The 12,880-nt window shown below is 44.3% G+C and overlaps 2 protein-coding genes across 3 annotated transcripts in view; one reads left to right on the forward strand and one right to left on the reverse strand.

The window, feature by feature from the left end:
- Positions 1–64: 64 nt before the first annotated feature.
- Positions 65–7,060, forward strand: tubg1 (tubulin, gamma 1). Of its 2 annotated transcripts, XM_061065820.1 has the most exons (11): positions 71–169; positions 547–659; positions 912–1,079; positions 1,185–1,253; positions 2,477–2,556; positions 2,667–2,793; positions 4,134–4,220; positions 4,623–4,772; positions 4,925–5,077; positions 5,284–5,445; positions 5,958–7,060. In XM_061065820.1, exons 1-11 carry the CDS (start codon positions 121–123, stop codon positions 6,153–6,155), a joined length of 1,356 nt encoding a protein of 451 aa, XP_060921803.1. In that variant the 5' UTR covers positions 71–120; the 3' UTR covers positions 6,156–7,060. The 2 variants fall into 2 exon arrangements, with proteins under 2 accessions (XP_060921801.1, XP_060921803.1); XM_061065818.1 differs by having other exon boundaries at positions 65–169; positions 912–1,253.
- A 406-nt stretch (positions 7,061–7,466) lies between these two features.
- Positions 7,467–12,880, reverse strand: part of plekhh3 (pleckstrin homology, MyTH4 and FERM domain containing H3) — a 31,818-nt gene continuing 26,404 nt past the window's right edge. Inside the window, exons 10-13 of the mRNA XM_061065817.1 lie at positions 12,352–12,472; positions 11,444–11,920; positions 11,104–11,295; positions 7,467–9,967 (exon numbers count right to left, since the gene is read on the reverse strand). Coding sequence (XP_060921800.1) covers positions 9,830–9,967; positions 11,104–11,295; positions 11,444–11,920; positions 12,352–12,472 — 928 coding nt within the window. The 3' untranslated portion in view covers positions 7,467–9,829. The remainder of the gene's footprint in view (positions 9,968–11,103; positions 11,296–11,443; positions 11,921–12,351; positions 12,473–12,880) is intronic.

Genomic DNA, 12,880 nt, shown 5'->3' on the forward strand with positions numbered 1-12,880 from the left:
CAAATACGCGTCACCAGAAGCGGGAAGCAGCGGGCTGCTGGTGCAGAGGTCTACTGATCAGCAGTCTACTTTTCATGTATTATTTAGCTAGCAAGCAGCTAGCGGGGCTGAAGACTGACCATGCCGCGGGAAATCATAACGCTACAGCTCGGACAGTGCGGGAATCAAAGTACGTGACGCATGGACTAGGCTTAAGTTATCCCTGTTTCATCCTACACGTCAACATTGTAGTTAGCTAGCGGAGACGATCTGTCAGGTTTACTGCTGTGTAACGACGCTAGCATCAAGTTTAGCTAAGCTCAAAAATGTACATCATTGTGTTGACAACATCAGTGTAGCTTCCTCAGCATGCATAACAGATAATAATAACTTCATATGCTGTAAGTAAACATCAGCTTCCAGTATATTGTCATGCATGTAACAGGATGCTAGATTAACACACTTTTTTACGTTTGTTTATCTAATGAGCTTGTTTGATCAGTACATGATTTTAAAGGTGACAAAACGCTGACGGCCTGCTTACCTTCTCCTCTTTCTGATTTTCAGTTGGTTTTGAGTTTTGGAAGCAGCTGTGTGCAGAGCATGGCATCAGTCCAGAGGGGATTGTGGAGGAGTTTGCAACAGAGGGGACCGACAGGAAAGACGTTTTCTTCTATCAGGTAATGTTCCCAAATGCGACCTCATCACTTAATTATCTCGCAAAGGTACATTTTAATGTATGTTGATGGTTGATTTCTATCAGTAGACGCTTGTGTCTTGTTGAATTGCAACACCGTTATGTGCCACTAGATGGAGTAATTGTGAAGTACACTAAAGTAACTCAAACCCCGCAAAGGACGCACTAACCCTACAGGCTGAATGAAGGATGTCCAGTTAACCCCTGCTCTTGTTTTTCCATTCACCGTCAACAGGCTGATGATGAGCACTACATCCCTCGAGCAGTTCTCCTGGATCTGGAGCCAAGGGTGATCCACTCCATCCTCAACTCTCCCTATGCGAACCTGTACAACCCGGAGAACATCTACCTGTCTGAGCACGGTGGAGGTGCTGGGAATAACTGGGCGAGTGGATATTCACAGGTGAAGTGCTGGAAATGTTTTTTATTCCCACACAGTGAAACCTGGTTAAAGAAATACAAATGCAATGTATTAAAAGCTATGCTTGTGTGTGTTTTTCACCCAAAGGGCAAAAAAATACAAGAAGACATTTTTGACATCATTGACCGGGAGGCAGATGGCAGTGACAGTCTGGAGGCAAGTATATCATTTATCACATATCAGCTTTCTTAGGGCTTTAATTGTTTGGAATTTCAAAAAAACAGATTAAAAGTAATATGATATTGCTGTGGAAATATAAACTAATGTAGCCTCTTACCACACACAAAGGGTGTCTACATCTCAAACATGTAAGGCAATACCATGGTTTTTGTTCTTGCAATCATTTTTGAAGATTTTATTTCTGTTCAAATATTTTAAAAACAGGATTTTATGTTCTTGGTTTAAGGATGATGGATCTTAATCTCAGGACACTGACATGTTAAAAGCCCCTCTCTCTCTCTTTTGTAGAAGCAAAACTCAAATCACCCACAAATGCTGCAGCCATGTCGTGTATTGTCTTATATTGTCATTTTGTTTCTCTTTGTGCTTGTTCTAACATTTTGTTCTGTGGGTTCATTTGATGTCTCATCAGTGTTATTTTGTAGGTGAAGCTAAATTGGCCTTCAAAACTCAGTGCCATGTAGGCCTGTTCAGTAATCCTTCAATGGTTTGAATGGTATCAAAAAGTACTCAATGTACTAAACCGATCTCACCACATCAGAAAGCTGTTTGTGTCTTTGTTTTGGTCGACTGCTTCCAGAAGTGTTGATTGAAAGTGTGCTAAAGCAGTGCCAGTAACTGTCATCTTAAAACTAGCAAAGGCCCAGCCGAGCCTCACTATTATTCTTAGCCTCTTTTTTTTTTTTTTTTTTTGGTGGACTTTCTTTAGCTGCCAGCCTCCCATAAAATAACACTCACATTTCCTCTCTAAGGTCTGCAATTCTGTAAGTCATTCACATTATGACCCCACATTATTATTTAATGTGTGCACTCAAGTGTGCGTTGGAATGGAAGGTGGGGCGTGCAGCCGAGAGCGTGTGTATGTTGGCAGGGTGTGGCGTGTAGGAAGTCTGATGATAATAGCCGGGCGAGTGTAGAAGGCAGGTATTACTGGGATGTCTTTTGGGGGGGGGGGGGGGGGGGGGGGGGGGGGGGGGGTGAGGAAGCCTATTTAGGAGGTGGGGTTGCACTTTCATTTATTTAACTGCAGAGAAGGAGAGGCCTTTGCTCACCCACACACACACACACACACACACACACACACCCACACTCAGTACTCTGCATCAGTAGAGTTTACAGTAAGCTTCACACACACACGTGGCACATGGTGTAGCTGCACATTTGTGCAGTGAGTAACAAGTAAGTGTTTGTCTTTATAGGGATTTGTCCTGTGCCACTCCATCGCTGGGGGGACGGGCTCTGGCCTTGGATCCTATCTGCTGGAGAAACTCAATGACAGGTCCACAAACACACAAAATAAAAAAAACATACTTAAATATCACACACACACACAACTGATTCAAAGTCAATCATTTTCTTGTTCTAATATTAAAATTATCTGAACTCCAGGTACCCAAAGAAGCTGGTGCAGACATACTCAGTTTTCCCCAACCAGGATGAGATGAGCGATGTGGTCGTCCAGCCGTACAACTCTCTGCTCACACTGAAGAGGCTCACCCAGAATGCAGACTGCGTGGTGAGCAGCAGCATTGGATGTAGATTTCTCTGCTTTACAAACGAATCCACAAGATCGTTCAAGCCCTCTTTTACGTGTAATTGTGCCACTTAGATGAGTCCAAATCCAACATGGGAGCGTGAGTGTTCCTGAAACGGGGAAACAAAATAATTTCCCCCCCAAAACTTGTGTTTTCTAACGTAAATGGCGGGGGTTAGAGCACTTTTCAAAACGTGTTTAAGCATCAAAGACTATCGATATTTTAAAAGGTTAAGTTTGGTTACGGGAAGTCTCACAGGTTTGTAACATACTGCAATCAAAATAATAGAAAAACGGTTTAATAAACACAAATCTATTCTGCACTTGCTCCTTTTGGCTGGGGAGCCAGTGCAGGTTTGTTTAATGTCGTTTTTTAAGACATTATAGGAATAAAATCCACCAACCCCAAAAAAGGAAAAATTCCCATTGACAAATATCAATTCACCCTTTGAGTGTGAGTTTTATTTTTTTATGACCAACATTTTTATTGTTTTCAAATGTTTTACAACAGTACAATACCCGACAATAAATGACAGAACAATACCCAACAAGGGAACACTATCAATGCCAGACAAAAAAAACCCAGACCCGACAAACAAAAACTGAATTAAATACAGGACTAAAGCATGACTTGAGTTTTGATAATTAGACTTGCTAGTTGTCAGACTATCGTTTGTCTTTGACCGTGCACCATCACACACATGGAAAACGAAGCCTTCTAATTCAACGACTTCCTGTGAACACATTTCAAATCCTTTCTGGTGAAACTCTACAGCAAATGTAGTTCACTGATTTTTTTTTTTTTTTTTTTACTTTTTGTTTCTAAACCCCTGTTGAATTTTCTCACTACGCTGCAGTGCTTGTGTAGCAGACTAATAAAGAGGCAAACTGCAGCGGCAGCACTGAGGCATTACAAATCAAACTTAATAAAACCCCAGACTTAAACTGCTGATTGTATTAGTCTGAGATGCCCTGACAGTGTAATGGTGTTTCCTCTCTAATACCTACTTCCTCCAGGGTCTTGCATGAGGCCCTCATCTTGATTAAATTAGCTGGAGGGCTAACAGAATCTGCCCAAGAATCAGTCCCCCTGTTGTAACTGTACAGTGTGTCTCTTATGTTCAGCTCTCCTAACAACAGCACACTGTACTGCTCCTTAAGAGGTTCCTTAACTGTGTCATTACTCCTATTTCCTCACTCTGTGTCACTGTATTGACTTTTACCCTGTTGTTGTGCTGAAGGGAATCTTTTCCTCTCTGTTTTCTCTTCATCTGTCTAATAATTCCCCTGTGTGTGTCTGTGTGTGTGTGTGTGTTTTTCAGGTGGTGTTGGATAACACAGCTCTAAATCGCATAGCCACAGACAGGCTGCATATCCAGAACCCCTCGTTCTCCCAGATCAATCAGCTGGTGAGTGAAAGACTGCGTTACAGCCTCATCCTCCCCTCGCTTGTTTTTCCTTGCTCGTCAGTCAGCAGGTTTTAGTTTGAGATCTCTGTTCAAACAGCGTCAAACGTCGAGACAGACTGTTCTGCACGCCAATGGTTCACCAGAAAACGAGTTGTGCAAGTCCGTTAAACGTCAGACTGGATTTCAACTTTCTTAGAAATGAGAATCAAACAGCTCCACGAGCTGTGCATGCCTGCTTACTGACAGGAGGCACACACCCCACCCCCCCCACCCCCACCCCCACCACATACTTTACATTTAATTTAAGCTTTTTTTTAGGGGCTAGCGGGTATATTTACTAAATTAGCAGTTGCCTGATAGTTTGTAAACATCCATGCATCTAAAAAACCTTTATACACACAGGTTTCAACCATCATGTCTGCAAGCACAACCACCCTGCGCTATCCAGGCTACATGAACAACGACCTTATTGGCCTGATTGCCTCCCTCATCCCCACGCCCCGCCTCCACTTCCTCATGACTGGATACACGCCACTCACCACCGACCAGTCGGTAAGTTCAGAGCAGCTTGCAGACATGGAATCAAATTGAGAATGATTTCAATCAACGCAATGAAATCTGCCGTTGAGTCTTTTGTAAGCAGCAAGTGTTTGAAATACTGTCCGTGTCAGAAATGTTGACTTATGAATCACTCTGTGTCTCAGGTTGCTAGTGTGAGGAAAACCACAGTACTGGATGTGATGAGGAGGCTTCTGCAACCCAAGAACGTGATGGTGTCCACAGGAAGAGAGAGGCAGCCCAGTCACTGCTACATCGCCATCCTTAATATCATCCAGGGAGAGGTTGACCCCACACAGGTACTGGTGCAAACTCTCTCTATTCTCATGGTTTCACACTTCTGGAGAGCATTCAAAAACTAGGTTTTACTGTAGGTGTTATTTTTTCATGTGCCTAGATGGTATTTGTTAGTTTTGTATGGCGTCTTGACTGTGTTTGCAGTCACTGCTGTGACGGTGTAATTTCCTGCGAAGGATTAATAAAGTTACCCATCTATCTTATCTAGGTTCACAAAAGCCTCCAAAGAATCCGGGAGCGTAAACTTGCCAGCTTCATTCCCTGGGGTCCCGCCAGCATCCAGGTGGCTCTGTCCAGGAAGTCCCCTTACCTGCCCTCCGCTCACCGAGTCAGTGGCCTGATGATGGCCAACCACACAAGTATCTCCTCTGTAAGTGCTCCTCTTGGAGTCATGTCACTGCAGCCTGTTCAGTCACATTCTCCTCCAGTGTGTATTTATACAGTGAAGACCTGTCTGTGTTTGTTCTGAGTCAATACTTGAAGATGTCCATTGTCTCAAATTGGAGACTCAACAGCAGCAGTTAAAGGGGAATTCCACCAAAAAAAGCTTTTGGATTGGAATCCTGCCAAAGTAGACAATTGACACTTCAGTTTTTGTTTTAACATAGGTGCTGTGATATCTTATGGAAGGGTAAATGCTGTGATGCCATTAAATTAATCTGATTGAGGAAGCTTTTACCGGTGGTTATATAGATAAACATTTGACATTTACCTTAAACTTCAGCTCTTATAGATAAGAAGGGGAAATAACAGTTATCTAAGGAAGTCATTAATGATAACAACAACGGAAAGAATGAGAGTATGCAGTCAGAAGAAAAACCTGTAGATAATTCCCCCTTTTACAGTCTGAGACTCATTCTTTCTCCTCTCTCTGTCCCACAGCTGTTCGAGCGGACGTGCAAGCAGTACGACAAACTGCGTAAGCGCGAAGCCTTCCTGGAGCAGTTCCGCAAAGAGGACATATTCAAGGACAACTTTGACGAGCTGGACAACTCTCGCGAGGTGGTCCAGCAGCTGGTGGACGAGTACAGCGCAGCCACGCGGCCCGACTACATCTCCTGGGGAACGCAAGAACAATGAACTATTTGTCACGGTATCTCAACTACAACCCTATCTGCATACAATGCTTAGCTCGATGATTCCATCGAAAAAATTAAAAAAAATCCCCCCCCCCAAAAAAATCTTCTGTTTTCAAAACTGAATTGTAGACAGGTGTTTGGCTATAACTGCTTCTCTGAAAAAAATATTTATCGCAGTGTAAAACATACTTGTTTTGTGTCACATCCCAGAGATACTCAGAGGATTGAAATAAAAATAATCCTTACCTAATTGTCCAATGAAATAAAAGCGGAGTACTTCTTTGAAGCAAGTCTAACTGTATACTAAAACAAATCTGTTATCTGTTAAAGTTGTTTTCAGTTTCTGCTTCTCCCCCCCTTGTATATTGTTCACTGATGTAAGAAAACCCGCTGCCTTGTTTTGTTCTATTTTTATACGCAGCACAGTGCTTCCGTTATTGTTTAGCTGTTTAACATCAGACACATACAGAGCCAATGCCTTGAATATTGGGAGTGGGTTTGACACAATGTTTTGCATGATGTTTAATGCCGGTTCTTGCTTCCCAAACATTTCTGACAAAGTGCGTTGTACAGTCTGCTGCTGATACACATCATGCTCATTATTCTCCACTGAGCATGAATGTCAAGTAGACGTTGGGCTTGAGCTGAAATATGACGTTCAAATACCCATCATTCTGTATGAACCGCATTGACGGCATTAGTCATCTGCAATAGAGAAAGTAACGCTTTGCTCGGATGAGAAAATGGATCTAGTTTTATCACCTTATCTTTATGTCTTGTAAATATACTTCAGGAAAGCTGGTTCAATGGCATTGTCTGTATTGTTTGAAATGAATTTACAAGTATACAGTGCTTTTTTTGTTGTTGGACCTGTTCAAAAATAATGAATAAACACTTTTTCTATTAGTTTGTATTTGAAATGTTTGTGATGTTAACTGAAGGCACGCTTTGTATATATGCTACGTTCATGTGTAAAATCAAACCTGCCTTTAAAATGATAAAAATGTCCCCCCCCCCGCCCTCACCTGGAGCTGCAGAGAAGTGGGGGCTGTTATTCCTACTCAGTTAAGGCTCATTACCACAGGGGAACCACTTAGCAACGCTTGCTCAACCAGCTATTGTTTCTAACCTGAAAAGCTTTGTGGAGGAGGCAGCTCGGAGCTCTGCCCCTGGCGCCAAACTCCAGGCTTTTTTGGAAAACCAGCCTGGTTGAAAACAATAGTCTTACACTGCTTCACTGGTCAAAGCACATGTTCTGATAATACAACAGGAAATGAGCGCTGCGGCTTAAGAACCGTACAGAAAGACACAGTATGGTAAAATGGTGCTGTTTTATTAGTTACATACAGTATTTATTGTCTTTATTGCACTTCCAAGTTAGTCAAAAACAAACAATAGTGCAAGTAACTATACACTCATTACATAAAAAGGTACCATGCAGCATACAAACAAGCTTAATACAAAGCAACAATGTCCGCAGTTTGATTTCTTTTTTTTCTTTTCATACATGTAGCTTGGAGCTGCCTGCAGCTGCAGTAGAAAATGCAAAAAAAAAAGAAAACCTGCGTCTGAGCAGGCGACGGCTGACTGCAACGACGGGTCAAGGCCTTTCATGGTGAGAAGAAGTCTTCAGGCTAGTTATTGCATGGGGTTGTGAAGCAGACAGCAATCTAAAAATGATACTGACAGAAGCCTATCTATGGTCTCAGATTCCTTAAAGGTCATTGACTACATTAAAATAATGTGAACTATGTATACAACGGGATGTCTTCATATTCGTGTGACATTCAAGTTAAAAGAATAGAAATAGGAAAATGAGAAACAGTCAAATAAATGGGGGAGGGGGAGGGGGGGGGGGGGTCTGTCTGCTTTGGGATTATTTCTGATCATGAAAGCTTATAAAAACAAACATCTTTGGTCCATGCTCAAATCCATGACTTGGCATAACTTTGGCTTCAAAAGAATACTCAGACAGTGAGCACAAAGAAGGAGCTACACAGGATTTACAAAAACAGCTTAAAGGAGAACACAACCAGAAGCATTTGTAGCTTTTGGTGAACCTTATGTCAAAGAAAAACAACTGGGTCTGCATTTAAGACGTAAAGAACGATTTAAAAAAAGTCTGCATAAATAATTCTACAAAAGCATCCATGGCCTGATTAAAAAAAGGTCGGTTTAAATAGCAAAGGGGGTGGATGGGGGGGGGGGGAACTGCATGGATAATATTGGTGTCTCTTCTTTTAATTCTCCAGATATCTGATGATTAAGGGTTTTTATGTGAACTCTTAAGCTGAGCTTTTTCCAATATATATGTACAATGTGAAAATAACAATAACAAACAGTAAAGCACCTGTTATTTTCAGCAGAATAGAGCTGCATTAGAGCAGTAACTGAAAAAAAAAAGTCATCTGATCAGTCAAGTGTTAAAGTCTTAGGAGGAGGATTACAGCCAAGACAAGCAGCACAACAAAAGACACGTGACATGAGAGCATTTGGTGGAAACAAGGAAGAAACGTCTTTAGAGTCCTTTGGTTTATATGAAACAAAACTAGCTCGGACCCTCAATGTGTCATCCAGGAAATTGACAAATTGACACGCGTACACACACACACACACACACACACACACACACACACACACACACACAGAAGAGAATCCCATCTGTAAGAGTCTATATGAACATGGCAGCCAAAGTCACTTAGCTACAGAGTTCAACATCTGTTTCAAGCTCCAAGTTCACATGGCTCACTGCATCAACAGTTCCAGGTAATGCAAGCCTGGCAGGGACCTTACGAAAACTGACCGTCTCTGAGGAGCATGTCAGCATAAGGGCAAGCAAGAGAGAAAGAGAGAGTGTGTATGTGTGCGTGTGTGTGCGAGAGAGAGAGAGAGAGAGAGAGAGAGAGTGAGAGCCAAGGACAAGGGAGGGTGTGTGTGTGTGTGTGTGTGTGTGTCATTGAATGTTCTCAACACTATTCCAGCAGTGCATGAGGGACGGCTGCCTTCTAGGAAAGGCAGAACAAATATGGCACAATGAGTGGGAGAGAGAGAGAGAGAGAGAAAGAGAGAGACAGAGTAGTGTTTCACTCAAAGCCATACCTTCACGAGGGGAGTACCACACAGCTTATAGTAGTTGCCATAAGTTCTAACTCTTGTGATGCTTTCTCTCCCTGATGCACGGCTCATGCAAAAGTCTCACATTGTCAAGGAGGGCTGGGGTTGGGGTGAGGTAGGGGATGGGGGGGGGGGCTTTCCATGTAGGGTAACAGAGGTGGTTGCATGACAGGATGGTGTGGAGGGTATGTGACAGCTCATCAGTAACCACATTGGTTTCTGTGGGTTTTTCGGGCCTCACTCGCAAAACAGAACCCCCTTGCCTTGCCTTTCCGTCCCCTCCTCTCCTCTCCCCCTCCCTGACCCCCACCAACCGTCCTCCAGCAGCCAGTTCCTTCAGCTGGAAAGCTCAGCAAAGGTTTATTTTCATGGATGGGGAGTGAAAACAGCCCGCTCTTTGTTTTGGCTGCCGTGCCGTTCCCAGTGGAGTAGGCGTGGTGTCCAGAGGACCGGGCCTGGGCCTCACAAGGGGCAGCGTGGAGGATGATGGTGGGTGGGGGGGGGGGGGGGTGGGGGGTGTGTGTGGGGGGTAAAAGGGAATGTCCAGGGTACGGGTCCCACTCAGACAGGGTGCGAGGGCAGCTCCAGAAGGGTGGGCGTCGGCCTGGAAACCATGGTGATGTCAGCGTCTTCCCCTTTCCCTCGCTGTCGACGGATGGCACTGAAGTACGCATTCATCAGCTGCATGATCTCAGTTAGCTGTGACAGAGAGAGAGAGAGAGAGAGAGAGAGAGAGGGAGAGAAAGACAGGGGTCAATCTGGCAATCTTAGTGTCTGTCTGGCACTGTCACAGGAGGGTGGAGAGGGCTGATGTCATTCAGCTGCTAGAAAAACTGGATCATCCAGAAGCTGAGGGTGATGTTTTGTGTCAGACTGTGGAGAACACACACGCACATGCATACAGACGTGTTACATGCGTGTGGATATTTCATTATCATTCTTTTTATTATTATTATTATTACACAATTATATCACTGTGGCATATTTTGCTCAGCAGCTGTGGCAGACGTTAAACAATTATAGCCGAGCGTGGCTATTCCCGAAACCCTTCTCTAAACACCATGCCTAGCTACAGTCTCACCCTTCACCCACTCTTCAACTTCCAACTGTTACCCTTGAATCAGCAGCTAATCTTGCACTCACCCATAACTCCAGGCCTAACCATAATCACCCCCTGTAAATCTGCTCTCTCTCTCTCTCCTGTTTCCTGCCCAGAAGCTCAAAAACCCTGCACATTCATGTCAGAGCTCTGCGAGGCCTTCATTTCCTGAAAGCGGGAGCCTTTCTCGGTTCTACTTAAATTTTTGCCTGTGCGTCCAATAAATAAATAAGAGACACTTTTGTGCCCCTTGAGAGATCACAGAGGGATTTTTTGTTCCCCGTCGGAAGATGCAAGTGAATTTGCCCCTGTGAAAGGCGAGAGTTGTTCTCTACTGGAAAAAAAAAAGCCTTTTGGAAGGACAGCCTTTTTTTTCCTTTCTTAGAAATGTTGCCCAATATTTAATCTAACCACAGCAATAAAATTCACCCCCAGTTGCTGTTTAATACCAGGAAGTCAGACTTTTGGTGGTTTGCATGGGTTGGAGAGCAGGGGCTGGTTGTGTGCTCTCCATTTAGACCCAATTAGTGAGTGTTTTTAAACTGGGTCAGAGAACAGGAGGGAGGGGAGGATCATGAGCAGACAGCGTTGTTTTTCTTCCACTTGCTCTATGAGCATATTGTGATAAGGCCACTTAGCCAATGCACTGCACACAAGCTGAATCTTGTCTGTAGTGGAGATAGATGGTGTCTAAGCTCAGTCTGTGTATGCTCACTTTAAGCATAAGCCATTTTACCTTGGTGGTTTCAAACATCAGATCCCGATCCCCAGCTGTGATCTTGAAAGTGTTGCTATCAGATACCCCATAGGAACAGATCTGGCCATAGGGGAAGGACTCCAGGGCATCTGCCTCTCCCTGCCGATACAGAGAAACGGATGTAGCAGCTACACCCAACCACAGCTTCTGGGAAAAACTCCCCGTTGAACTCTGGGAGGAGAGAGAGAGAGGGGAGCAGATGTCAGAACCGCTAATAGAGATCCTTTAATTTACATCAGGTGTCCAAGTACGGCACAGAACGAGCAACATCGTTTCTCGCTTTGTTTTACTGTTGTTAGTGTGACCTCGCAATACTCACAATATAAAAGTCCACCTCATACAGAGTGCATCCGAAGCCCGACCACTGTCGTGCAATTGTGAGGTAAGCAGCCATACTGTCCCTGCGGCTGTAGCCAACCAGACCTTTCCAACGCTCTAAGATTGATCCCATGACGGCCGCTGCCTCCTCCTTCAGCCGGCTCCGCAGACGCATGTCCAGCTCCACTTTTTGCTTGTGTGCCGCTGTAGCCGTGTGGCTCCACAGCGTTCCCTGCAGGAAGCGCTGTGTGGCGGGACAGCCCTGTGCCGCCACTTGGCATGCAGGCAGGGCTTGGGGTGCAGACAGGGACATGAGGACTCTGGCTTCGAGCATGTGACCTGGGAAAAGCTCATCGAGGGGCGGGCACGGGGCGTGTGTGCTGAAGTCGCCCATTAGACATTGAAGCCTCAGGGACGCTAAGGCTTGCAGGTCCTCTTCACAGGCTGGTAGCTGGCCACGCACCACCATCTCATGACACTGAAGTGCAAAGGCCAACACAGCCAGAGAAAAAGACAAGGAAGAAAATTAGGCACAATTTCTCAGTAACTGCATCAGCCCTGCCATTAATCCTTCCTACCCCACCCTGCTTTATTTTGTCCCATAACTCTTTATGAGAGTCCTCAGGAAAAACATTAACTGAGCCAGTGCTGGCTGCTTGTTGCCCCCTCTGCGCTACAGCCAGAGTTCTTAGTCATGCCCATAAAGCACGGTGTTTTTATTGCAATCACAGCTCATTAGACAAAAATGATTAAAAAATAAAAAACCTAATAGTCCAATGAAATACAAGAAATGTTTCACAGCAAGACAGTAAAACGCATCTCATGTTCGGCAGTGAAATGGTCCCTGACAACAAAGAGACATTTGGAGGAGGACTCTGCCCTTTGTGGAGTTGCTTTCTGCTCCATTACCTGCTCAAAGAGGAGGAGATACTCAATGCTGTCCACTGATATGCTGTCAGCATCCAACAGGCAGTAGAGCTTGAAGACGAGTTTCCACTGGGATTTAGACTCCGACTCCTTGGAGGAGAGGCTGCGCAGAACGGGGAAAGAAACGGTCAGAAAGCCGGGACATGGACCAAACACACTCGTATATAAATGGCACACCAAGAATTCTCAATGTTAATATGTTACAAGGAGTCATGTGTAATGTTGTTGTTTAGTAACTTCTAGGTTAACTCGGTTTCATCTTTACTCTGTCACTAAGCACTGCGAGGACACCACTTTTGTTAAAAGAAATGCCCTTACATTCCAGCCGTCGTTTCATTTGAGAGTTAGTCTTGCACAAATGACATCAGCTTCACCTTGGCTATCTGGCGGCTGGCAGGCTTTCCTGACAGAAATAGTTTCCCAGTTTCCCAGCAGGGATTCATGTTTGACCAACAAGACCAGACAAGGTCACATGTTATCAAGGATACTGGATAACATATAAGCATGGAGA

The sequence above is a fragment of the Labrus mixtus genome, chromosome 20, assembly GCF_963584025.1.
Source record: "Labrus mixtus chromosome 20, fLabMix1.1, whole genome shotgun sequence".
NCBI lineage: Eukaryota > Metazoa > Chordata > Actinopteri > Labriformes > Labridae > Labrus > Labrus mixtus.